The following is a 27,942-nucleotide window of genomic DNA, read 5'->3' as shown; positions in this document are numbered from 1 at the left end:
ATATCCTGTGTTGTGTGCTTATTATTTTACCTGGTACTGCTGGAATGTCTACCAATGGCATGCCCATCTTTTTGTGAGAAATTACACTGGTCACTCAAAACATTGATAAGGTATTTGTAAAGCTTATATAGCACTCACTTTAGATTAGGGGCTGCAAAAAGACTTAATAACTAATGATTAGTAAAAGGTTTATAAATGTGGGAGTAAAGATTAATAAATGGTTAACACACTTCATTAATGCCTTATAAATGGTTTATTACGGACACTTAAAATAAAGTGTTGCCTTAATTTCTACCCCGTTCTGTTTTGTCATCCATTTATGTCACAAAAAATTAAATGTGCGTCTCAAAGGCTTCCATCTTCACCTTGGTAAGGTTGAAAGAGGTCGCACCACCTTGCCAGGATCCATCTTTTGCAGGGTTAGCGTTCGGCTCCTCAGATTCAGTAATCAGCAGTGAGGAGATTGAGATGTTGTCTTCCTCTTCTGTTGTTAAGTTATTCTCACTGTTCTTCTCTGTGTTCAAGGCCAGGTTGCCAGAGCTTATGATGCCATCTGCCCCCAGCTTTCCCAAAAGTGTGTTTTCAAGCTACAGACAAAAAATATGATGTTACTGTTGAAAAAGAGACGTCAGTGTCTGTGCCAATGAGAAAATAATTATGAGCTGTGAATTCAGTAACTCTGCAAAACTACTGAAGATGTTATAATTGATTAGTAACATTCTTGTTACAGTTTAAGTCTGCAGTTGAATTTGTTCAGAATTTTTATCCTCACAACCAGCATCTTAGGACACTGCAATGTGTGGTGGTATTTACTGTCACAGACCTACGGTAATTGACAATTATAGTCATTGATTGGACAGAGCACCAATTCACCTGCTCTCACAGACCCAAATCCATTGCAAATGGAAAAGCATCGACAGAAAATAAGCAAGGACTTCCAGAATTGCAGTTTTGTTAACAAAATTATGTTGAGACGTTATATAACCATTTAATCTATTAACTCCAATCTGGTGTGAGAGCTACTGAAACACTTGTTACAGAGGACTGAAAAATACTAATAGTATTTTTTTAACCTCATGTTTTGAACTTGACGTGTCAATGTATGCTCCATATGGGCATTTTATTGAATTCTTATAAGATTGACATGATATACATATGTGATGTTGTAAAACATTTTTTGGGACCCCTCTTGGCTTGCTATTTTCGAAACTACTGGCTAAAAAGTACGCCCCATCCCGCCCCCGTTCCCTCCCTGTCCCGCACCCCTGGAAGGCTCTTTCCCCAGAGCTAAACAGCCGGATCACGTTCTGCGCATGTGTTACTTAAACTTTACTTTATGCACACATTGTTTTGCATAGCTGCTGATCACCCTACCCTCACTTTACGTTTCTCACTTTATCCATCGTGAATGATAATTCTTCACATTTTGCCGGTGATACATCCATTCAGCATCTGCATGCCAACCATTTGATCTCAATCAGTTTCATTGGAATATGCATTAAGATCTTCTTGAATTATGTACAGTGTCGTTTTGTGAGCAAATTCAGAGCCAAACGTTCCCACGCCGTGTAGGCGGTAGGCTATGAGCCAGAGTTTGACTAAAACAACATGCCTGTCAATTGAAGTGATCAGTCTGCCACACATAGGTTACAATGTTTGTGGGCCGTAAATGTGATTTCATTAAAGGTACAACAGAGAAAGGTTGTTTATAGTTACAACAGTTTGTACAACAGACAAAGACATCTGGTCATGTGCAGGGGGAGCATGGGTGGACTGGGATAAGAATTCGGCCCTGGCATTTTATCCACACCAACCCACAGCACTGCGCACGCCACCAACTCACTGTGACCAAATCATGGTTTCAGCGCCCCAAAATGTTATGTTTTAAGTGAGGTGACAATATAGAATGAGCTCTTTCTACGTTCATAGGCAACCTTTCCGTTTTTTAAGATCCATTACCTTGGCTGTCTACCTGATGACAGTCAGAGCAGGTCTCTTTACTGATGCTGCGATTTACTTTGAATTTGAGCATGCATGACCTCAGCTCAGCCTATCAGAAAACCGGGCCGGCCCATCTTGGTAGGCCCATCTTGGTAGGGCCGTTGCCTTCTGATCAGCCAAAAGATTTCCTGACACACCGCCCCAGGTGGTGAAGTTAGGCAACATCACCTCCTCGACACTGATCCTCAATATGGGGACCCCATTAGGGTGCGTTCTCAGTCACCTCCTCTACTCCCTGTATACCACGTCTGCGTGGCCTCACACAGGTCCAACTCCATTATCAAGTTCACTGATGACACGACAGTAGTAGGCCCGATTACCAACAACGACGAGACAGACTCCAGGGAGGAGGTAGGCACTCTGACGGTGTGGTGCCAAGTAAACAACCTCTCCCTCAATGTTAGCAAAACAAAGAAGCTGATTATGGACTTCAGGAGGAACCAGGCTGAGCACGCCCCATCTCAATCAACGGGATCGCCGTGGAGACGGTCAAAAAGTTAAAGTTCCTCGGCGTACACATCTCTGAGGAGCTGAAATGGTCAAACCAAACGGACATCATGGTGAAGAATGTACAACAGCAACTCTTTAACCTCAGGAGGCTATAGAAATTGGGCATGTCCCCGAGGGCCCTCACAGTGTTCTACAGGAGCACCATCGAGAGCATACTGTCGGGCTGCATCACAGCCTGGTACAGCAACTCCAGGCTGTACCAGGCACTACAGAGGGTGGTACACTCAGCCGAACGCACCATTGGGTGCACACTGCCCGCCCTACAGGACACCTAAAACACCAGGTGTCGCAGGAAGGCCAATAAGATCATCAAGGACCTCAGCTACCTGAACCATGGCCTGTTCTCCCCACTTCAATCACACAGGAGCATCATGGCTAAAACTAACAGACTGGCCAATAGCTTCTACCCCCAGAAACATCAGGCTGCTGAATAGCTCCCAACCCCCCTGCGCACTGTTGGAGCACAGAGCTTCAGAATTTCACTGTACACTGCAACTACATCTGCGACCCTATGCATATGACTAAATAAAAATCGAATCCCAAAAAATTATTGATTTGTATAATAGAGAAATTGCGTAAAAATATTTGCCAGGTGGCCAATCCGCCACTGAGGGGAAGTGAGAACAGGAAAGAGGGAGCAGCAACAACCTACATTTTTTTGCATCAAGTAGAGAATCCCTCACATGTGCAGAAGGTTCGGTTGTTTAGCTATGGGGAAGAGCAGCCACTCCGTAAAAGTAAAGAAAAACATCTGTAATGCATCTTTAAGTGAGGGAAGAAGCACTTCCAACTTTCATGATGCTATATCCTAGAAACAGTAGGTGACAACTTCAGGAAGCAAACATCAGATGAAAAAAGGAAGTAATGGCAATGCAAAGTCAATGGGGACAAGGCTGAAGGCCCTTTGTTAAAGTATTAAATAAGTTGTCTGTTAAGTGTCTGTTCAAGTCTGTCTCTGTGAAATAGTCTATTAATTGAGGTGCAAGAAAAGTAACCCAAACAGACACCTTATTTAATACTTTGGTCCTGAGCATACAGCTGGATAAAGGAGCAATTACTGGACAAAGCACTGACATTAGCAATGCCATTAGCGTTGAATTTGTATAATGATTTTAATATATTCAGTAGTGCATTCTAAATACAAGGCTATTATGTCATAATAATACAAAGCATTCAAAAATGTCAGACTCCCCACTATGATTGCAGAATGGGTTATTTAATGCAGCGTCTCAACATAGTCTCAATAGATGTTATATGTTACCTTTTTGGACATCAGCGCCTCATTCTCATGGATTGTCACAAACGGGTGAGTAGACTTTCAGTTTTGGCATCCAGAGTAGAACCACGGACCAAGAACAGAACAACAAGATAAAGAACAAATAATGAATAAGGGGTTCATTCAAATTGAATCTCGAAATATTCAAACACAGTACTCTCGTCATTGTTACCCAACAGAAATAATTATAATGGTTACAAAGAAAAAGTAACAAAGTACTCTCAAATATGAAATACATGCTCCATGAGTATATTGGAAACACCTGTCTGGGACCTAGAAATTGGATCCATACCCTTGTTTACAGCTTGAGTCATACTTGTATTGTCACTGCTGATGTTTCTGCCTTGGGGTGACTAGGACAGTGGAAACTACGCAAACTAGAACACCACTACGAATTGGGGAATTCTTAAGAGCACAAATACCCTTCAAGAGACGTTCGCCGTATCAAAACATTGGCCTCCAGTTGACTATTCTGTTTACCTGTGCCTGTACTTAGAGTGGATAATTACTTTAAGAATAGTTAATGTACCTGCAGATTGACTGTAACGGTTTAGTGCTCGCTAGTGTAATGAATACGTGGCAATTTTGCTGCATGATGTATAAAACAAGATTTATTGTCATGACTTCCAACGAAGGTGGCTCCTCTCCCTGTTCGGGCGGCGCTCGGCGGTCGTCGTCGCCTGTCTACTAGCTGCCACCGATCCCTTTTCTTTTTCGTTTGGTTTTGTCTGTCTTGTGTTCACCTGTGTCTAGTTTAGGCTAATCAGTGGGGTATTTATCTCGCCCTACACGCTAGGTTTTGTGCGGGATTGTTTGTGTATCTGTCGTTGGTTTGGGTTGCGTTTTGTTTGTTCTGTTAAACAGGTGTTTTCACGGGACTGTTTTCCCGCACGTTAGTTTAGTCAGAGGAGCGGTTTCCTCCGTGTTCGACTGGACTGCCTTCCTGTTTCTTAGTGGCTGCTGTTGTGGTCCTGTGCCTGTTCTGTTGATGGACTTGTAATAAAACACCCTTCTTGAAATTCTTACTCTCCTGCGCCTGACTCCACACCCACCTCTCCTAGGGAGAATCTGACATTTATTCAATAAATTAAAACAAAAGCATGCCACAAATAACAATGAACACAACCCATGACAAAAAGGATCTCAGTGTGACTGGTCTATAATAAAGACCAAAAATATTGCCAGACCCAGTGGGCAAAATGTGGAAAACAATACTTGAATTGATATCAAACATGAAAAACCAACTCTTTGTATTTGCATCACTCTGCCTGCTGCTTGATCCAAAGAGACTCACAAATTGTATTTTGTGACAAATGGGAAAACTGTGTGTGTGCCATGGAATACTCAAACCCAAACGAAACAAAGGGGAGAAAAAATTGTAGTGACTACCTTGAAATGTCAAATCAGAGGAGAAACTTTTGTGACAGAATCCTCTCAATGTCTATATACAGTACATTCGGAAAGTATTCAGACCCCTTAACTTTTTCCTAATTTTGTTACATTACAGCCAATCTACCCACAATACCCCATAATGACAAAGTGAAAACAGGTTTTATTAAAAATAAAAAACTTTTTACATAAGAATTCAGACCCTTTGCTATGAGACTCAACATTGAAGTCAGGTGCATCCTGTTTCCATTGATCATCCTTCAGATGTTTCTACAACTACCTGTGGTAAATTCAATTGATTGGACATGATTTGGAAAGGCACACACCTGTCTATATAAGGTCCCACAGTTGACAGTGCATGTCAGAGCAAAAACCAAGCCATGAGGTCGAAAGAATTGTCCGTAGAGTTACAAGACAGGATTGTGTCGAGGCACAGATCTGGGGAAGGGTAGCAAAACATTTCTGCAACATTGAAGGTCCCCAAGAACACGTTGGCCTCCATCATTCTTAAATGGAAGAAGTTTGGAACGACCAAGACTCATTCTAGAGCTGTCCTCCAGGCCAAACTGAGCAACTGGGGGTGAAGGGCCATGGTCAGGGAGGTGACGAAGAACCCGATGGTCACTCTGACAGAGCTCAAGACTTCATCTGTGGAGATGGGAGAACTTTCCAGAAAGACAACCATCTCTGCAGCACTCCACCTCCACAGCACAGGCCTTTATGGTAGTGGCCAGATGGAAGACAATCATCAGTAAAAGGCACACGACAGCCTGCTTTGAGTTTGTCAAAAGGCACCTAAAGTCTCTCAGATGATGAAAAACAAGATTATCTGGTCTGATGGGACCTGAATGCCTGGGCGGCAACGTAGCCTAGTGGTTAGAGCGTTGGACTAGTAACCGAAAGGTTGCAAGATTGAATCCTCGAGCTGGTAGGTACAAAGGTACAAATCTGTTGTTCTGACCCTGAACAAGGCAGTTAACCCACTGTTCCTAGGCTACCATTGAAAATAAGAATTTGTTCTTAACTGACTTGCCTAGTAAAATGAAGGTAAAAAAAAAAGCCAAGTGTCACGTCTGGAGGAAACCTGGCACCATCCCTACAGTGAAGCATGGTGGTGGCAACATTATGATGTGGGGATTTTTTTCAGAGGCAGGGACTGGGAGACTAGTGAGGATCGAGGCAAAGATGAATGGAGCAAAGTACAGAGAGATCCTTTATGAAAACCTGCTCCAGAGCGCTCAGGTCCTCAGACTGGGGGCGAAGGTTCACCTTCCAACAGCACAACGACCCTAAGATCACAGCCAAGACAATGCCGGAGTGGCTTCAGAACAATTCTCTTAATGTCCTTGAGTAGGCCAGCCAGCTCGGATTTGAACCTGGTCTAACATCTCTGGAGTGACCTGAAAATAGCTGTGCAGCAAAGCACCCCATCCAACCTAACAGAGCTAGAGAGGATCTGAAGAGAATATTAGGCTTTTAGATTTGTGTGTATTCGGTAGTTGTTGGGGAACTGTTTGATTACTTGTTAGATGCTACTGCACTGTCGGGAACCAGAAGCACAAGCATTTCGCTACACTTGCATTAACATCTGCTGACCATGTGTATGTGACATATACAATTTGATTTGATTTGAAACCTGGGAGAAACTCCCCAATTACAGGTGTACTGTAATTTGCTTGTAGCGTCATACCCAAGAAGACTGTGCTTCAACAAAGTACTGAGTAAAGGGTCTCAATACTTATGTAAATGTGATATTTCAGTGTTTTTATTTTTGCTTTGTCATTATTGGTTATTTTGTGTAGATTGATAACAATTTAATAAATTTTAGAATAAGGCTGTAACCTAACAAAATGTGGAAAAAGTCAAGGGGTCTGAATACTTTCCGAAGGCACTATATATAAACTCCATACTACGTTTCATGTTTTGTGTTAGACTGCATTCTCTGAAATGATCCAGTCTGTTTAGACTTTGTTTGCAGTTGGCATTTCTTGATGACAGTCTTGCTTTGTGTCCAAGCCTCCCAGATTGAAAACAGTATTTATTGTGTCAGTCATTGACATTTCAAAACCATCCCTGATGTTTTCAGAGAGACAAAATATACTTGGAAGTGCTCACTGTCATGACATCTCCCTCTGATATTGTGATTGTTTTCTCACTGTCTGGAGGCTGAAAAGATTTGGCATGGGTCCCCAGATCCTCAAAAGGTTTTACAGCGGCACCATTGAGAGCATCCTGACGGGTTGCATCACTGCCTGGTATGGCAACTGCTCGGCCTCCGACCGCAAGGCACTACAGAGGGTAGTTCGTACAGCCCAGTACATCACCGGGGCCAAGCTTCCTGCCATACAGGACCTCTATACCAGGTGGTGTCACAGGAAGGCCCTAAAAATTGTCAAAGACTCCAGCCACACTAGTCATAGACTGTTCTCTTTGCTACCGCACGGCAAGCGGTACCGGAGCGCCAAGTCTAGGTCCAAGAGACTTCTAAACAGATTCTACCCCTAAGCCATAAGACTCCTGAACAGCTAATCAAATGGCTACCCAGACTATTTGCATTGCCCCCCCACGCTGCCCTTACTCTCTGTTATTATCTATGCATAGCCACTTTAATAACTCTACCTACATGTGCATAATTACCTCAATTACCTCGACACCGGTGCCCCCCGCACATTAACACGTTGACACTGAACCAGTACACCCTGTATATAGCCCCATTATTGTTATTTACTGCTGTTCTTTAATTATTTGTTATTCTTCTCTCAAACCTTTTTAGCGATTTTCTTAAAACTGCATTGTTGGTTTAGGGCTTGTAAGTAAGCATTTCACTGTAAGGTCTACACCTGTTGTAATAACATTTGATTTGATTTGATTTGATTTTGTGGGTTTTCATGCTGACTTTGATACAACATTGCTCAGATCGAAACAAATATCTGCTTCAGACATTTTAGTCAGCTTTATAAAATAGTTGGTTCTATTAGTTTTAACATGATCATTTTAGATATACATGGTAGGAAGACCTAGTTATACTTGTGGCTTCCTATACATATATTCACAGCTCATAAATAAGAAATTAAATAATTACTCTTAATTGCTAATAACTATAAAGTATGGTCCTTCCTTCCTGGATTTATACACTCTAACCTTGTGTTCTGACTTCCATATTGTTGCTACGCTACCATTTAATGTGAAAAAAAGTGTAAAATAAGACCATGTTATATGTTAACCTTAACTACGAGTTGAGTGTTTGAAAGCTTTTAGTGCTTTGAATTAGATGGAGATGGGATGGGAGAAGAGATTGGACACAGTGGGGATTAGAAACTGAATGTGAGAGAGTGCCTCTGACAGGAATTCTCAAGGTAACAACAGTGGGAGATCAAAATGAAGGAATGCAAAGTTATTAAGATGGACTGATGCAGACTCCGGTCACTTTATTAGGTCTGGTTAACAGCTGACAAGTGTTACAAAACCTTCTTCATATATGTGCCAAAATGACTGAAGAAGAGATGATGTATACATTTGGTTATGTCATACCAGTAGTTGGTTTTCTTTGTATTGTTCAGTTGGCAATCATTCATAGTCCACCGGAAGTATACCGCCCAAACATATACGTGTGGTTGTCCCCATGCGTGTGCATGAAGGAAAGCCGTGAGGCGAGTGTGAAATTGCTTTTGCCTAGCTACTGCATCCACTTAAGGTCCGGTTTCTGAAGCAATCATCTGTAATTATGGCACTGCCCCTGTTTCAAGTGGTTAGTTTTGTCTGCCAGCTGCCTACGATTGAGTACATTACAGATGTAAGATCTTAATTTGAGCCAGTTCGCTACAGCAGGAAAATACTCCTGCAGCAACAGGAAATATGAATTGTTATGTGGATTATAGCTAATTGTAAAAAAGTGTCGGGGTTGATACCTTTTCCGTTAGGGCAAATCAAGTCTGCAATTTTAAAGTGGAAATTACAAACTTTAGAAGCCTTTTTAATGCTGGACTGCACTAAAAGTTTGGATTTCTTAGCAAAAAAAAGAGTGATCAAATTAAGATCCTACATCTGTAGGTGAGGTTTTCCCAATGACAAGAGACGGATAGCGTTCGGTCCCCATCTCCTTCCACTCACTTCTCCGGTGATAAATCTCTATCCCAATCGTTTGGTTTTATCCCTCTTATACAAGCTTTTTAATAGACCGACACCAACCAAGTTGTCCTGATGACTGAATGACAAGCTCTCCATTACAAGAGGATGGTTTGACTGGATATGGTTTGATTTGAAGCTGGATGAAGCTCAAACGTTGCACCATAATGATGCCTGTTGTGATGTGAATACCTGCTGTTTGTGTTGGGAGTTGAGCCAAGAAAGTTTGAGATTCTATAATTTCCCCAAGCAGACACCTATCGTCTCACAGCAGATCTACAAAGTGTCACCCAATGGGAGTGCTCTACATAATTAGACATGAAACAGAACGTTTCCTGACTTTGTTGTCAGTAAGTCTTGACTGGATTAAAGGTTGTGAATAAAGGACTTAAATCCATCCATCTTTGATTGGCATTACTATCGATATATATATATATTTACACAACGTGTGGGTCTAATCCTGAATGCATTCTAGCCGGTGTCAATTACACAAGTTACCACCGGCTAAATCCACGACATTAAAATGCCTATTTACTCTGTTCCGTCTGACTGCGCAATCCAATATCTCATTAGCCCAGCCAGGCAATTTATGAATTTGATCTCCATTATAAAAAGCATCTAGACATTATGTCAAAGTTCTTGTAGACTAACATTAAGTTTTCAACAGCGGAGATTTATATAAATATTACTGTCTGTCTCTCCGACATTTTCCACATTGTTTCAATATTCAAATTCGATCTCCAGTTGTCCCATAGTAATGAACGTGTCGGAGGTCGGGATGAGACAGACAGATAGGCAGCTTTTCTCCATCATGTTTATGTATATATATATATATACAAAGAACTGTCGATAGAAAAGAAGTCAAATGAAACAAAGCGCAGCTAGTTTTCCAGCTTCAGTTTTGAAGTGATTTTGTTAGCTGTGTTGTTGGCTAGCTCTTGAACAACAGTGTCCTGATGAGAGAGGACATGTTCTATGCCAGGTGAAATCTGCATCATTAGCTCATTGTTATGGATGTATACAAATAAATGTCGCTAGAATACAAATTAAGCAAATGCAGCTACTTCGTTTTTATTCTGGCTGCACTGTTTGATGTGACTGTAAGTTAGCCATAGTTGGCTAGCTAGCAAGCAAGAGATAAGAATATTGCCAGCCAATATGGCAATGGAACCGATAGAACAAACGACCAGCCGGCTTGGGTAGCAACCCGAGATTTGTGTTGGGACTATATCTTGTGGAAGGATGAAATAGTATGAATAAATTCATCAAAATAACGTTTTTAATGAAAATATGTAAATCATTATTTGAATATGTTGGTAACCCATTGTATAAAAGTGATAATGCCCTCGAAGCCGGTGTTTGGACCTCAAAGCCAGTGTTTGGACTTTGTCTCGGGCCTAACAACCTCCGTGCCAATATCCTTCAAACACCGGCTTCGAGAGCATTATCACTTACAGTAAATATACACATATGAAGAGTTTATATCCAAAACGCTATATCCCTACATTTTTCACATTTGTGTTTTTTCATCAGAAATGGTTGATTATGGGTTATGGGTGTGTTAAATATGACTATCCTCTGATTTTTTATTCATAGATTCTGGATGTGTAAGAACTTTTTTGTTGTTGTTGCAAAACACCAAGTATCCATTGTTTAGCTGGAATGGAATGTTGGTACTCCGTATATTTGACTGTGATATGTGGTTCTCACCTAGCTATCTTAAGATGAATCGCTCTGGGTTGACCCTTGTATTTATCTTTATGTACACTCACAAGACTCTACACACTCACGCACACTGATACTCCAACACACGCACGCACACACACACACACACTTAATTTGCATCCACACACATAACATGCACAAACATTTATACTGACAGGGGTGGGAAAACCCCTGTCTTGAGGGCCACATCGGGATTTTGAAATTCAACGGAGGGCCGCATATTTTAGGGGACAAATTGTTTGTTAAAATCAATTTGCGAGGGCCTCCCGAGTGGCGCAGCGGTCTAAGGCCCTGCATCGCAGTGCCTGAGGTGTCACTACAGACCCGGGTTTTATCCCAGGCTGTGTCACAACTGGCCGTGAATGGGAGACCCATGAGGCGGCGCACAATTGGCCCAGCGTTGTCTGGGTTAGGAGAGAGTTTGGCAGGCCGAGATTTCCTTGTCCCATCGTGCTCTAGCAACTCCTGTGGCGGGCCAGGGGCATGCGCTGACACTGTCGCCAGGTGTTCAGTGTTTCCTCTGACACATTGGTGAGGCTGGCCTCTGGGTTAAGCAGGCATTGTGTCAAGAAGCAGTGCAGCTTGGCTGGGTCGTGTTTCGGAGGATGTACGGCTCTCGAACTTCGCCTCTCCCGAGTCCGTACGGGAGTTGCAGCGATGGGACAAGATTGTAACTACCAATTGGATACCACGAAATTGGAGAGAAAAATGTGGTAAAAAGTCAAAAATGTCTCGTAGGCCGGATTGCAGTGCCCGGCGGGCAGTAATTTCCACCCCCCTCCCCCTTACACAAGCACACATACAGCCATATACTGTTGAAGTTGGAAGTTTACATGCACTTCGGTTGGAGTCATTAAAACTCGTTTTTCAAACACTCCACAAATTTCTTGTTAACAAACTATAGTTTTGGCAAGTAGGTTAGGACATCTACTTTGTGCATGACACAAGTAATTTTCCCAACAATTGTTAACAGACAAATTATTTTACTTGTAATTCACTGTATCACAATTCCAGTGGGTCAGATGTTTACATACACTAAGTTTACTGTGCCTTTAAACAGCTTGGAAAATTCCAGAAAATGATGTCATGGCTTTAGAGGCTTCTGATAGGCTAATTCACATCATTTGAGTGAATTGGAGGTGTACCTGTGGATGTATTTCAAGGCCTACCTTCAAACTCAGTGCCTCCTCAGAAAATAAATTGTAGACCTCCACAAGTCTGGTTCATCCTTGGGAGCAATTTCCAAATGCCTGAGGTACCACGTTCATCTGTACAAACAATAGTACGCAAGTATAAACACCATGGGACCACGCAGCCGTCATACCGCTCAGGAAGGAGATGCGTTCTGTCTCCTAGAGATGAACGTACTTTGGTGCGAAAAGTGCAAATCAATCCCAGATCAACAGCAAAGGACCTTGTGAAGATGCTGAGGGAAACAGGTACAAAAGTATCTATATCCACAGTAAAACGAGTCCAATATCAACATAACCTGAAAGGCCGATCAGCAAGGAAGAAGCCACTGCTCCAAAACCCGCATAAAAAATCCAGACTGCAGTTTGCAACTGCACATGGGGATAAAGATCATACTTTTTGGAGAAATGTCCTCTGGTCTGATGAAACAAAAATAGAACTGTTTGGCCATAATGACCATTGTTATGTTTGGAGGAAAAAGGGGGATTCTTGCAAGCCGAAGAACACCATCCCAACCGTGAAGCACAGGGGTGGCAGCATGTTGTGGGGGTGCTTTTCTACAGGAGGCACTGGTGCACTTCACAAAATAGATACCATCATGAGGATGGAAAATGATGTGGACATCAGTCAGGAAATTAAAGCTTGGTCGCAAATCTGTCCTCCAAATGGACAATGACCCCAAGCATACTTCCAAAATTGTGGCAAAATTGCTTAAGGACAACAAAGTCAAGGTGTTGGAGTGGCCATCACAAAGCCCTGACCTCAATCCTGTAGACAATTTGTGGGCAGAACTGAAAAGGCGTGTGCGAGCATGGAGGCCTACAAACCTGACTCAGTTACACCAGCTCTGTCAGGAGGAATGGGCCAAAATTCAACCAACTTATTGTGGAAAGTTTGTGGGAGGCTACCCGAAACGTTTGACCCAAGTTAAGCAATTTAAAGGCAATGCTACCAAATACTAATTGAGTGTATGTAAACTTCTGACCCACTGGGAATGTGATGAAAGAAATGAAAGCTGAAATAAAACATTCTCTCTACTATTATTCTGACATTTCACATTCTTAAAATAAAGTGGTGATCCTAACTGACCTAAGACATGGAATTTTTCCTAGGATTAAATGTCAGGAATTGTGAAAAACTGAGTTTAAATGTGTTTGGCTAAGGTGTATGTAAACTTCCGACTTCAACTGTACATTGCTGCTACTCTGTTTACCACACAGTATATCCTGTTGCCTAGTCACCTTAGCCCTATACCTATCTATCACTATTACTCCAGTATCGCTGTAGATTATAAATATGGAGTTGGAAATGACCCTGTATATAGCTTCTTACTTCTCGTGTTCTTCCTATTTCTTTTATTTCTTGTGTTTTTGTTCTACCTTATGTTATTTTTAGTGCTACATTGGTATTGATTACTGCATTGTTGGGTTTAGAGCTTGCAAGAAAGGCATTTCACTGTACTTGTGTACGTGACATTAAAACTTGAAAGTAAGACCATCTGCTAAATGACTAAAATGTCAAATGTAAATGTTTTACATACAGATCTCATATTGATGCATTACATTTTCTGTGTGACTATTTTTTAAATGTTGAAGTATCATTTGTACAGTTCTTTATAAAAAAAGGTTTTATTTTGTTACATTTGACTGTAAAACCCAGCAGCGCTATTTATCCCTCTGAGAGTAAGGTGGATATATGGCGTTTTGCAAAAAAATATGATCTGAAATGAAACCATCAAGTGATATATTAAAAAAAAATACATGTCTGTCATTGAACACCATGCCATAACTAGATAGTGAAAAAACAAACCAATCTCTTTCATATTTTCTTTAAAGAAAAGCTCAATTACCAACATTTCTGAAAATGGATATACAGTGCTTTTGGAAAGTATTCAGACCCCTTGATTTTTTCCACATTTTGTTAGGTTACATCCTTGTTCTAAAATGGATTGAATCGTCCCGTCCCCCCATCAATCTACACACAATAACCCATAATGACAAAGGAAAAACAGGTTTTTATAAATGTTTGCTAATTTATTAAAAATAAACAACTGAAATATCAAATTTACATAAGTATTCAGACCCTTTACTCAGTACTTTGTTGAAATGCCTTTGGCAGCATTACAGCCTTGAGTCTTCTTGGGTATGACGCTACAAACTTGACACACCTGTATTTGGGGAGTTTCTCCCATTCTTCACTGCAGATCCTCTTAAGCTCTGTCAGGTTGGATGGGGAGCGTTGCTACACAGCTATTTTGAGGTCTCTCCAGAGATATTCAATCGGTTAAAATCCGGGCTCTGGCTGGGCCACTCAACGACATTCGTAGACTTGTCCCGAAGCCACTCGTGCATTATCTTGGCTGTGTGCTTAGGGTCATTGTCCTGTTGGCACTGTATAGTGTTTTGGAAATAAACTCTTCATATGTACTTAATAGGAACATAAAACGTTTGTCAGTAGGAGCTTACATAATGTGACATTGTATTGGAGAATCACCCACAAACTCACTTTTCTTTTGAGTCAAATTATTGATACAGTACCAGTCAAAAATGTGGACACACCTACTCATTCAAGGGTATTTCTTTATTTGTACTATTTTCTACAGGTATATCTCACTGGTCATCCCCAAAGCCAACACCTCTTTTGGCCTCCTTTCCTTCCTGTTCTCTGCTGCCAATGACTGGAACGAATTGCAAAAATCGCTGAAACTGGAGACTTATATTTCACTCACTAACTTTAAACATCAGCTATCTGAGCAGCTAAACGATCCCTGCAGCTATACATAGCCCATCTGTAAATAGCCCACCCAATCTACCTACCTCATCACCATATTGTTTTTATTTACTTTTCTGCTCTTTTGCACACCAGTATTTCTACTTGCACATCACCATCTGCTCATCTATCACTCCAGTGTTAATCTGCTAAATTGTAATTACTTCGCTACTATGGCCTATTTATTGCCTTACCTCCTCATGCCATTTCCACACACTGTATATAGACTTTCTTTTTTTCTATTGTGTTATTGACTGTATGCTTGTTTATTCCATGTGTAACTCTGTGTTGTTGTTTGTGTCGCACTGCTTTGCTTTATCTTGGCTAGGTCGCAGTTGTAAATAAGAACTTGTTCTCAACTAGCTTAACTGGTTAACTAAAGGTGAAATAAAAATATATATAATTAAACATTGTATAATAATAGTGAGACATCAAAACTATGAAATAACACATATGGAATCATGTAGTAACCAATATTTTGATTTGTTTAACACTTTCTTTGGTTACTACATGATTGCATATGTGTTATTTCATAGTTTAGAAAAACCCTTGAATGAGTAGGTGTGTCCAAACTTTTGTTTGCAGTAACTTTTTTGTTATCCCAAACGGACGTGGCAGTTTCAGTATTAAGGATTCCGACTAACATATCGCCTAAAATTGTCTTGAATGATCTCTCCCATCTTTCACAAAATCAGGTTTTAGAGCAAAGGGGAAATGATTTCAGGTCAACAAGGTCAAGATTGAAGCGACTGCAGTGCCTTTCAGTCATGGCAAATGTAGCCAATCTACCTTCATGTTCTTGGAAAACTGACAGACTGAAATCTACAAACTATGGTTTTAAAAAACATCTCAAAACCTAATGAATATAATTAAAGTGCTCTTGAATTTAACTAATTCTAGTTCCATTTGACTAAACAGCAAATCCAATAACCTCTGCATCTTTGTTTTTGCCACGGCGCTAGCTCTCTCGATTCAACAAAACAACTCATTACCATGCCCTTGATTGGAGTCAGTGTGCTGGAGGCTGGGGTGGGGTTGGGCGCCCCTCAGGGTCCCCGGGACAAGGACTAAGAGGCAATGATATGGGCCAGATGTGTTGGAGCTGCTAATAAAGAACTGTAGTGCTGTTGTATGACCAATTATTACTATTATTGTTACAAATTATTGCAATTGTTTTTGTCTTTGTTTTTCTCAATGTTTGTTTTTATTTGTCTATTTTGAATTTTTATTTTATGATGTCTTGGTATGATGCCTTGGTGGGGAGGGAGGAAGGGACGGGGTGGGTGGGAGGGAGGGACGGAAGGGGTGGGTGGGAACGAGGGACGGAAGCGGTGGGGTGGGTGGGGTTTTAAAGGACTGGGTGTGTTGTACTGTTTCAATGTCTCTGTTCCAATGTCTGAAAATCTACAAATTAAAAAAGGAGAAAAAAAGGAAAGCCTCTAAAGTAACCTTTACAAGTAAACATAGACTTAAGCAGAAGTTCTACACTAAACCCACTTTCCCATTTGTGTATGTCAAGTATGCTATTTGGAAACAGTGATGTCTAAGTGCTGGTTAATATGCATACTCTGAATGAATCAGGCAATCCCATAAGATAAACTTAGTTGTTTTCAACACACACGTGTTCTGAGGTAACCTAATACCAAGGTATTGTGGGTTAAACTATGGCTACCTTGTTCTGGTCATTGACAGTCAACTCGTCCAGATATTGCTTGAAGGGGTTTGGATGAAACGCTTCATCATAATTTTCCTCTGTCAATCTTGGGATAATATTGGCAGGTCGAATTACGCCAGGCTTGGTCTGTAAGGTTTGAAAATATATCTCGATTAATTTGCTTTTGTAGATAACGAAAACATAAGATCACGGTAAATATACACTTAATAAAGAAATAGCAAAGCATATGTGATGGCCATTCATTGGCATAACATAGTTTAAACAGAATTGACATATTTGCAATAGAATAAATACCTTATAGGTGTCTGACAGTTTTCTCTCAACAGACGGTTGTAGGTTGAAGGTTGCCTGTAAAAAATAAAATATCAGCACATACTCTATATAATGTTGATGGATTTTGGATTTTTCCTACAAACGTAGGATCTTAATTTGACCCAGTTTGCTACAGCCAAAAAATTATCCTGTAAGAACAGGTGAATTATAATATTGACTATAATTCAATGGACATTTTAGTATGGGTTAATACATTTTTCGTAAAGGGAAAATCAAGTCTACAATTTCAAAGTGGAAATAAACATCAGAAGCCTTTTTAAACCTTAAATACACTGCAAGCTTTACATGTCCTGTTATCCTGCAACAGGATGATCAAATTAAGATCCCACATACAGTATGTAATCATCCAAGTGTCAACTTGCTGCACAAAGAACTAGTCTTCCTTTGATTAGAAAGAGTCTTTCTTTGGCTTCGATGACAATGGACTCTCAGACGTCTGTAAACTACTGAAGACAGAATCTTGAAAAGAACGATGTGTCTCTTGATGTACGATTCGTAAAGTTCAGTGAATATAAATGCAACTTAATGAAACATTCATGACTGGTTTTGTTTTGAATCCTGTCTTATCATGCAGTCTCGTTCCCCAGACAAAGCTGTCATGTTGTTTGCATGCTGAGATACTTCAAGTTGTTCTTTAAGTTGTTGTACCGGTACTTATCTACAATGGGGCAAAAAAGTATTTAGTCAGCCACCAATTGTGCAAGTTCTCCCACTTAAAAAGATGAGAGAGGCCTGTAAATTTCATCATAGGTACACTTCAACTATGACAGACAAAATGAGAGAGAAAAATCCAGAAAATCACATTGTAGGATTTTTAATGAATTTATTTACAAATTATGGTGGAAAATAAGTATTTGGTCACCTACAAACAAGCAAGATTTCTGGCTCTCACAGACCTGTAACTTCTTCTTTAAGAGGCTCCTCTGTCCTCCACTCGTTACCTGTATTAATGGCACCTGTTTGAACTTGTTATCAGTATAAAAGACACCTGTTCACAACCTCAAACAGTCTCACTCCAAACTCCACTATGGCCAAGACCAAAGAGCTGTCAAAGGACACCAGAAACACAAAATTGTAGACCTGCACCAGGCTGGGAAGACTGAATCTGCAATAGGTAAGCAGCTTGGTTTGAAGAAATCAACTGTGGGAGCAATTATTAGGAAATGGAAGACATACAAGACCACTGATAATCTCCCTCGATCTGGGGCTCCACGCAAGATCTCACCCCGTGGGGTCAAAATGATCACAAGAACGGTGAGCAAAAATCCCAGAACCACACGGGGGGACCTAGTGAATGACCTGCAGAGAGCTGGGACCAAAGTAACAAAGCCTACCATCAGTAACACACTACGCCGCCAGGGACTCAAATCCTGCAGTGCCAGACGTGTCCCCCTGCTTAAGCCAGTACATGTCCAGGCCCGTCTGAAGTTTGCTAGAGAGCATTTGGATGATCCAGAAGAAGATTGGGAGAATGTCATATGGTCAGATGAAACCAAAATAGAACTTTTTGGTAAAAACTCAACTCGTCGTGTTTGGAGGACAAAGAATGCTGAGTTGCATCCAAAGAACACCATACCTACTGTGAAGCATGGGGGTGGAAACATCATGCTTTGGGGCTGTTTTTCTGTAAAGGGACCAGGACGACTGATCCGTGTAAAGGAAAGAATGAATGGGGCCATGTATCGTGAGATTTTGAGTGAAAACCTCCTTCCATCAGCAAGGGCATTGAAGATGAAACGTGGCTGGGTCTTTCAGCATGACAATGATCCCAAACACACCGCCCGGGCAACGAAGGAGTGGCTTCGTAAGAAGCATTTCAAGGTCCTGGAGTGGCCTAGCCAGTCTCCAGATCTCAACCCCATAGAAAATCTTTGGAGGGAGTTGAAAGTCCATGTTGCCCAGCAACAGCCCCAAAACATCACTGCTCTAGAGGAGATCTGCATGGAGGAATGGGCCAAAATACCAGCAACAGTGTGTGAAAACCTTGTGAAGACTTACAGAAAACGTTTGACCTCTGTCATTGCCAACAAAGGGTATATAACAAAGTATTGAGATAAACTTTTGTTATTGACCAAATACTTATTTTCCACCATAATTTGCAAATAAATTCATTAAAAATCCTACAATGTGATTTCCTGGGGAAAAAAAATCTCATTTTGTCTGTCATAGTTGAAGTGTACCTATGATGAGAATTACAGGCCTCTCTCATCTTTTTAAGTGGGAGAACTTGCACAATTGGTGGCTGACTAAATACTTTTTTGCCCCACTGTAAATATTTCCAGATATAGTCTATTAACTATAACATATTACATTTCCAGCTTGAGATCTGAAGACCCATTGAGACTTAGAGGGGTAGAACATCCCCACCGTAATGATATCATGAAAGCCAAAGTCCGCCACAAGTTTTCACTCAGAAAATCCCCTTCTCAAACATACCCACTACTCTAAACAAAAAAATGTTGATGTTCCCTATGCAATGTAACCTGCTTTCATATACAGGGTATCTCTAAATCTCATGAGGACAATCTTTTTCAGGATATTCTATTCATTTATTTTCTTACAAACACATATGAGAAATGAAAACAACACAACAAAGAACACCTCATGGATTGATCAAATAGCACATTGTGTAGTCATTTAATTACAGACACAGTAATTAGTCATCAAGGTTATTGTGCTTTCCAATATAGACATCAGATTAATCTTTTTGTAGAGCCTGAAAATGTTAGTTTTTTTCCTTTAGGGAGCAAGTTTGCATTTCCAGATGCACAATAACAAGCATTCTCATTTATTTTGGAATGTATAGTGGATCTTGCTTAGGGAACAAAACAAACATACATATGTATACTCACATATTTCGTTTCACGTCTCAATGACCTTGGCAATGAGGTGTACCGCTACATGTGGGAGAAAGCAAACAGAGAAACACAAATAATGAGAACTTTATGAGAAGACTATTCCTGGTAAAGTCAGTTTATCTACTTGCTGGGCTGTTTGTGGTGGTAATTGTATAAGTAGACTGTTATGAGTCTGAATGTCACCTTTATATATCTGGACTGTCTTTTCAATCCACTTTGTGTAACACATTGTGTAGCCCTATGGAAGGGGATATTACCAGCATAATTATCAGCCAGTTAGAGGATCATCTCGTTTCATATGATCAGTATCTGACCACGCACACTCCAACATACAAAGACAGTTGGACTAATGGATGTAGAAAGGGATGTTATGCTACTGTACCTGTATGCAATGTAATGAGATTACTGTACCTGTATGCAATGTAATGAGATTACTGTACCTGTATGCAATGTAATGAGATTACTGTACCTGTATGCAATGTAATGAGATTACTGTACCTGTATGCAATGTAATGAGATTACTGTACCTGTATGCATTGTAATGAGATTACTGTACCTGTATGCAATGTAATGAGATTATTTGAGTTTTCACTGAGATTTATAGACATGCATAGTGATACAATATTTTCCGTTATGCATTAGATTGCCAATATGATAAGAATGGATCACATTATTGATTTCTAATAAGTTATGAGAAACTGAACAAAGTCTGACATAAGAGACGAGCCACCTACGAGACATTTAAACAGACCGCTGACGTAAGAGGGGTAAAGAAATAATTTTGGATAACACATCCACTGAACAGTAAATACAGTGGGGGGAAAAAGTATTTAGTCAGCCACCAATTGTGCAAGTTCTCCCACTTAAAAAGATGAGAGAGGTCTGTAAATTTCATCATAGGTACACTTCAACTATGACAGACAAAATGAGAAAAAAAAATCCAGAAAATCACATTGTAGGATTTTTAATGAATTTATTTGCAAATTATGGTGGAAAATAAGTATTTGGTCACCTACAAACAAGCAAGATTTCTGGCTCTCACAGACCTGTAACTTCTTTTTTAAGAGGCTCCTCTGTCCTCCACTCGTTACCTGTATTAATGGCACCTGTTTGAACTTGTTATCAGTATAAAAGACACCTGTCCACAACCTCAAACAGTCACACTCCAAACTCCACTATGGCCAAGACCAAAGAGCTGTCAAAGGACACCAGAAACAAAATTGTAGACCTGCACCAGGCTGGGAAGACTGAATCTGCAATAGGTAAGCAGCTTGGTTTGAAGAAATCAACTGTGGGAGCAATTATTAGGAAATGGAAGACATACAAGACCACTGATAATCTCCCTCGATCTGGGGCTCCACGCAAGATCTCACCCTGTGGGGTCAAAATGATCACAAGAACGGTGAGCAAAAATCCCAGAACCACACCGGGGGACCTAGTGAATGACCTGCAGAGAGCTGGGACCAAAGTAACAAAGCCTACCATCAGTAACACACTACGCCGCCAGGGACTCAAATCCTGCAGTGCCAGATGTGTCCCCCTGCTTAAGCCAGTACATGTCCAGGCCCGTCTGAAGTTTGCTAGAGAGCATTTGGATGATCCAGAAGAAGATTGGGAGAATGTCATATGGTCAGATGAAACCAAAATAGAACTTTTTGGTAAAAACTCAACTCGTCGTGTTTGGAGGACAAAGAATGCTGAGTTGCATCCAAAGAACACCATACCTACTGTGAAGCATGGGGGTGGAAACATGCTTTGGGGCTGTTATTCTGCAAAGGGACCAGGACGACTGATCCGTGTAAAGGAAAGAATGAATGGGGCCATGTATCGTGAGATTTTGAGTGAAAACCTCATTCCATCAGCAAGGGCATTGAAGATGAAACGTGGCTGGGTCTTTCAGCATGACAATGATCGCAAACACACCACCCGGGAAACGAAGGAGTGGCTTCGTAAGAAGCATTTCAAGGTCCTGGAGTGGCCTAGCCAGTCTCCAGATCTCAACCCCATAGAAAATCTTTGGAGGGAGTTGAAAGTCCGTGTTGCCCAGCAACAGCCCCAAAACGTCACTGCTCTAGAGGAGATCTGCATGGAGGAATGGGCCAAAATACCAGCAACAGTGTGTGAAAACCTTGTGAAGACTTACAGAAAACGTTTGACCTCTGTCATTGCCAACAAATGGTATATAACAAAGTATTGAGATAAACTTTTGTTATTGACCAAATACTTATTTTCCACCATAATTTGCAAATAAATTCATTAAAAATCCAACAATGTGATTTTCTGGATTTTTTTTCTCATTTTGTCTGTCATAGTTGAAGTGTATCTATGATGACAATTACAGGCCTCTCTCATCTTTTTAAGTGGGAGAACTTCCACAATTGGTGGCTGACTAAATACTTTTTTGCCCCACTGTATGCAATAGCGCAATCAGGGCGTATACACTCTTAAAACCAAGAGAACCACTAACAGTTTTTTACCAGCGTCAGTTCGGCGTTTAAATGAAAATGTATTTGTGTGGAGTATGTTAATCTTGTATATATTATACCTTGTAACCATGTGTATCTGTCATGTGTGAATGTTGTTGTTTGTATGTTTACTATATATATCTTTATCTTATCTGACTTGACACAACTGAAGTTCCTTCTGGGAAAAAAGGTTTTCTATTCTATTCTACATATTGCTGTGAGTGCTTCTTACATTGGAAGTTTTCTCAAGCCCTTGTCCTGATTTTTTGACATTGCTATTGAGCTGCCCTCCTTTCATTTGTTTGCTGAAGCATGAAGGCCCACCTGAACAGCTTCTTACATACCTTTGGTGCACATTTGTCCATTGATTCCCTGGAGTATGCGAGGGCAGGAGATGCTTGGCGCTGAAAGATGCCAAAAGTAATCATAAAAGAGAACACTTCATTTGATCTCTTCCACTTTGGCTCAAGTGAGTGCAGGTCAATACAAAACTCACCATTGGAATGGGGTCCTCTAACACTTCGTCTATGACAGCGTACAGATCTTCTGACTGCTTTCGCAACTGTGCAGGGGAACACATCTGTAGAGAGAATCAACCGTTAAATAGACATTCTTGCAGCATATAGGCAAGGCTATAGTAACTTTAATATTCTTAACAAGACCTTTATCATCAAGCTAACAGTCCTGCAATATATTTGATTTAATTTATAGAATAGTATAGTATTCTGTAGCAAACTGTAGAATACTATACTACAAAAACTTGGACTATTTTGGGGGTTAGTGGGTTAAAATCTTCATAGAAGTCACAGAGGATGTCAAAATGCTGAATTTTGAACTTTAGCAAATCTTTATTTAGATTGAAAATCAGATTTATTGAATGTGGTCCGTGTGGTCTATATTAATTAAAGGTCACTTCATTTCATATAACAGGCTTTTAACATTCAATATTGGTAAATCCTTTCTACTTAACATATCCAAGGGATGCATCAAGCTAACAGTCCTGCAATATATGGTTTTAAAATAGAAATTTGCACCTTACTTTTGAACTGACTAAATTGGTTTCCGAACACTTCAGAGAAAGTATTTGACTTTTTTACAGTACAGATGCTCAGCTGCCACAAAGTCAAGTACATCTACATGGAAACGTGTAAAGCAAAGTTCTGGCAAACAAGCATCTACATTTTTCAAGGTTCATAGAATATATTTAATAATTGCTACAAGTACACAGTGTCTTAGGAATCAGAGGCCACACTGATCTGCACTGTACTCCACTGTACTGTACCTCTGCATGTGTGTCCTCTTTCTTACGTCTGTCCACTGGGTCCTGTGAATCTCCTTCTTTTTCCACTTGATCATCAATTGCCTGTGAAAGCAATATAAATTCAGATGGAAACATCAATGGACACAACGTACAGTACAGTACGTACAGGTGTAGGATCTTAATTTGATCACCCTTTTGTGTGAGTATTTTCCTGATCCGCACATACTGTATGAAATTCTTTCTTTGTAGTATATGTTCTCTTACTTTGTCATGGGATCTACACAGAACGAGGAGGACAATTCTCAAGCTTTTACAAACTTTTTTCTTTATTCAATGGAGCATGTTTTAATGTATTTTCTATTGAGTCAACATTTGTAAAGCGATTGAGGCTGTCAGGCATTTAGTAAATGTTCCTGTCTTCCACTTCTATCCTCAGTCTGAAGCATGTAAACCCTGTCACAGGCACAATCAAAGGTAATTCATTTTCTGTATTAACAAAATGAACTCATTCCAATTCTGTTGACTAAATGAGAACTGTAGTGACTCATTACAATAAGCATTTTATTATTATAGCATGTTATTCCTCCATTTGACTGAATAAACCACCTCATTTCAGTCACTAAAAATACTTACATTTTTCATTCCTCAACTCGTGGCCCCAAAATCGGACTGTCCTTGCATCCCTAACTCTGTCTATAATTTTGAATGGTTACATTTTCTCCAGCCCTATCTGTCAGCTTTTTAACAAAACAGGGGTGGGGGGGAAAAGTGTATTGTTTCTACTGCCGATTGATCCACGTCAGGTGTGTCTGTATCAACCAGAATTTGGCAGCTGTTTAACTGTAATGTTTCTGGCTGATTGTCAATTAGCAATGAGATAGGGATATTGGGTTTTCAACAGAAACGTCAATAGACTGTGCTTACCTGCTGGTCCAACAGAACAGTGTTTGTGGGAATTGCAGCGAGGGCTTTATAGCTTAACTTGATCTTGTGTGGCTAGAGTTGAGAGGGACGGGCGGAGGGATATGAAAAATACAAAACAAATCTTATTTATAGTGCTATTCCCAGGCTGGGCTTTGCTATAAATGTTCAAAATGATTCCATTTCTCAATGTAACAACACAATTCTGTTTAGACATAATGCACGCGAACCCTACAACATTTTCATGAAAAAAACCTTTGACTAACTGTCTAACTCTGAAAAGCAAATATGACAGTTGGGAACCAAGGACAATATAGTTGCTGTTAGAAGTTGTAAGTTAACAAGATCATTTTTAGCCGAGCGGCATCTTGCCAGATACTCAATCATCCTTACAGTACTCAATGTCGGTCACAGGACATTAATAGTTTCCTTTGTCTTTGTTTACTTGACTCATGCGGGTGGCGTGCGATTGGACTGCATGCCAGCATGCAGAGTAGCTACCTTTCTTTTTGTATCAATGGAGTCTGACATCTCCCTCCATAGGCATGGAGAGGGCGTAGAGCGCAGGGAGAGAGAGGGAGACGGAGTAAGGTCACGGGTCGGGGGCGCCGGAGAAGGGGAGAGGGTGAAGCAGTCGGGTGTAGAGGGGGGAGTGAGGGGCTTAGGTGATGGACATCCAGGGGGTGTGTAGAGGGTGGGAGTGAGGTGGAAAGCTCTGTGAGCTGGGGAGACACCGAGTTGCAGCATCGAGTTTGGAGGTGTTTTCAGGCCGTTCTGTAATGGGGTTGGTGATATTGTATCTGTGTACCTCCGTGCAGAGGAAACTGTGCCACTGGGTGAGTGGGATGAGGCAGAAAGATGGCCCTCTGGGGCACAGAGAGAGCGTGGTTTAGGAGACCTGGAAAGACATGAGTAGGGCAGTGGACTCCAAACTTGGGGTCTTGCGGTCCCCCAGGTGTTAAGGGTCCCCATAGAAATCCCCCGATTGTTAGAGGTTCCCATGGAGGAAACTTCAGGTGTAGACGTATCGAGGGCCTTAAAGGTCTCCTGGTTATTAGCAGGTGCAGAAGACAGAAAGGTGAGCTTTGATCGTAGGTGAGAATTCAGAGCTTGTACAAAGTTCTTGCTAACTGGTTTAGGTTCAGCAGACAGTGAGTCGAGTGTTGAGTTTGATGAGGTGTTTACTGGTCCGGGAGACAGTGAGTCGAGTGTTGAGTTTGATGAGGAGTTTACTAGTCCGGGAGACGGTGAGCTGAGCTTTGAGAAGGATGAGTAAAGAGGTTGACATGCAGAGGTCCCCTGGTTGTGAGCTGGGTTAGGAGACAGACATTTAAGTCTTGAGTGTGACGAATACAGGGGTTGATTTGAATCGTGGGGCACAGAAGCCCCCTGGTTCTTAACTGGTTTCGGCTCAGGTGACAGTGAGTTAAGTCTTGAGTTAATTGAGTCGTTGAGTGGCTCAGGAAACAGACGCCTGAATCTTGAGTGTGATGAGTACAGAGGTGGACTTGGAACTTTGATGTAGTCTACTGGTTTGGGGAGGTTCTGAAGAAACGGTTGAGACAACGGTGGGACTGGTGACGCCACAAGGCTTCGATAAGAGGGGGAGGTGACCCTCTCAGAGATAATTCCATTGTTTGATTTCAGTTCATCTGAGTGTCTTAATGGTGGGCTGTGAGGGCCAACCATTCTCCATGAGGTGGAAAGCTCCTTAGACTCTATGGACAGGGGTGCATTGACAGATCTAAGGGACTCTAACACACATCCATCCCTGTGATGGTAACTCTGAGCTGGGCTGTGTATGGAGGCTGAGGACTGGGCCCTGGATGAGAACACCTCCAGCGGAATAGAGGCCACACTGGAGGCTGCAGAGCAGGCATTACAGGAAGTCCCATGGTGAATGGGCCAGCAGGGGGAGTAGGGTCTCTGTAGAGTCAGAGTAGGGGACAGGACTGGCAGGCGGCCCTTTCGGAGGATAGCTGTTAGCAGGGAGAGCCGCGTGGGAGGGGGCCTGTGGCGGGAGCGGGGGGACAGGGGACAGGGGGACGAGGAGGGACTTGCACAACAAGTTGGTGAGAGGCAGGTTGGCGGCATGTGGATTAAACTGGAGCCAGGTTCTAGGGAGTGCCTCTTGACTCGCACAACAGAAGGGGTGAACATGCCAGATCTCACTGAGGAGCACGGGGACACTGCGCGAGACGTCTCAGGGGACATTTGCAGTGCAGACCAGCTCCTGTCTTTGTCCCAACTCTCAGAGAGGATGGACTCCTGACTCTGACTCTTTGAAGAAGCAGGAAACAGGTCTGTGGAGTTAGCGGGGCTTAGTCTCTCGTCTGAGTCAGACTCTCTATTTAAAAAGAGATCCAAGCTGACCTCAGCACCCACAGGGGTGTTGTGCCACTGCTGCTGAGAAATGCCCTGGTGTTTGTTAACAGCTGTTTCCATAGTAGCGGGCCCGGATACAAAATGGTGGACTGTATTTTCTGGCTGGGTATTTATAGGCGGAGGGGTCTGGGGTGGGGTTGTGTGATCAGGAGGAGATATCAACTGAGAAGGAAAAAAAACATGGGATAGGAGTGAAAAGGTTCTATGAATATTAATTAACACATTGTTGACTAACGGTAACTGAAGACGACTGTCAATGAGGTAGATTTTTTTTATTTTATTTTATTTCAAATTCTGAATTATTGAACCATGATAGATAAACATTTTGCCATTCATTTGCAAAGTAATTAAAGCAGTCTCAGGCAAATATAATTTAGAAAAGGGTAAACCAAACTGGATTTTTACATAATCACTAATACATTTCATATCTGAGACCCAATTTCAAATCAGGATTGTAACCAAAGCTTCATATATCCAATTTGTTTGTCTTTTGCTATACAATTTAAAAATGGAATCTCAGAAGGCATGTTCTCTCATTTAAAAGGTACAAGCAAAGGTCACAACAATTGGAACAGTATAGATTATGGCAAGTAGGGTTGGAACCAAAAATTCCGATCTGCCATTTGTGTGTCATTTTTATTCCTATGTATAGATTTAATCTCAGAAGCTACAGTATGTAATTAGAATGGTCACATATGGAAGGGAGTCAAGCTGTTAGCCTTGACAAAACATTGTTATTCTAAAATATTTTTGCCCAACTTCGATTAAAGTTACTATGTCTAGGCCTCAAGCAGAGAAGGTGCAACATATAGAAAATGAATACAAAGCTTTAAGATTCACTTTGTGATTAATGTTGTTGTTGGTTCTGCTGTAAATGTGAGTATCACATTGAGGTAGTAAGAGTAGAACATAAGCCCATGCACTTACCCGAGTATATGTCTCCTGTTGGACCATGTCCCCTGCTCCACGTTTTTCACAGTCCCTGATATAGATCACCTCTGCCTTGAAAAGCCCTCCGTCCGACATGGTGTCTTCAGTCGCCTTCTGCTTGGGAACTC

General features: G+C 41.2%; 1 protein-coding gene across 1 annotated transcript; it reads right to left on the bottom strand.

Moving 5' to 3' along the window:
- Positions 1–332: 332 nt before the first annotated feature.
- Positions 333–27,942, bottom strand: LOC120029389 (muscular LMNA-interacting protein). Its single transcript, XM_038974612.1, has 9 exons — positions 27,812–27,942; positions 26,186–27,046; positions 25,308–25,365; positions 25,001–25,221; positions 24,503–24,574; positions 23,600–23,680; positions 22,814–22,897; positions 16,659–16,787; positions 333–587 (listed from the first exon to the last, which is right to left on the bottom strand). Exons 1-9 carry the CDS (start codon positions 27,908–27,910, stop codon positions 333–335), a joined length of 1,860 nt encoding a protein of 619 aa, XP_038830540.1. The 5' UTR covers positions 27,911–27,942.

Source organism: Salvelinus namaycush, chromosome 35 (genome assembly GCF_016432855.1).
Source record: "Salvelinus namaycush isolate Seneca chromosome 35, SaNama_1.0, whole genome shotgun sequence".
Lineage (NCBI taxonomy): Eukaryota > Metazoa > Chordata > Actinopteri > Salmoniformes > Salmonidae > Salvelinus > Salvelinus namaycush.
Note: the sequence above shows the minus strand (reverse complement) of the source record. Positions and strands in the feature narration are given on the sequence as shown.

Excerpts from the sequence above, each read along its gene's own strand:
- LOC120029389 (XM_038974612.1), bottom strand. The coding sequence starts at position 27,910 with ATGTCGGACGGAGGGCTTTTCAAGGCAGAGGTGATCTATATCAGGGAC. Across the intron at positions 24,575-25,000 it reads CCATTGATACAAAAAGAAAG|CCACACAAGATCAAGTTAAG; the intron begins GTAGCTACTCTG and ends TCTCAACTCTAG. Across the intron at positions 23,681-24,502 it reads CTGTTCTGTTGGACCAGCAG|GCAATTGATGATCAAGTGGA; the intron begins GTAAGCACAGTC and ends TTGCTTTCACAG.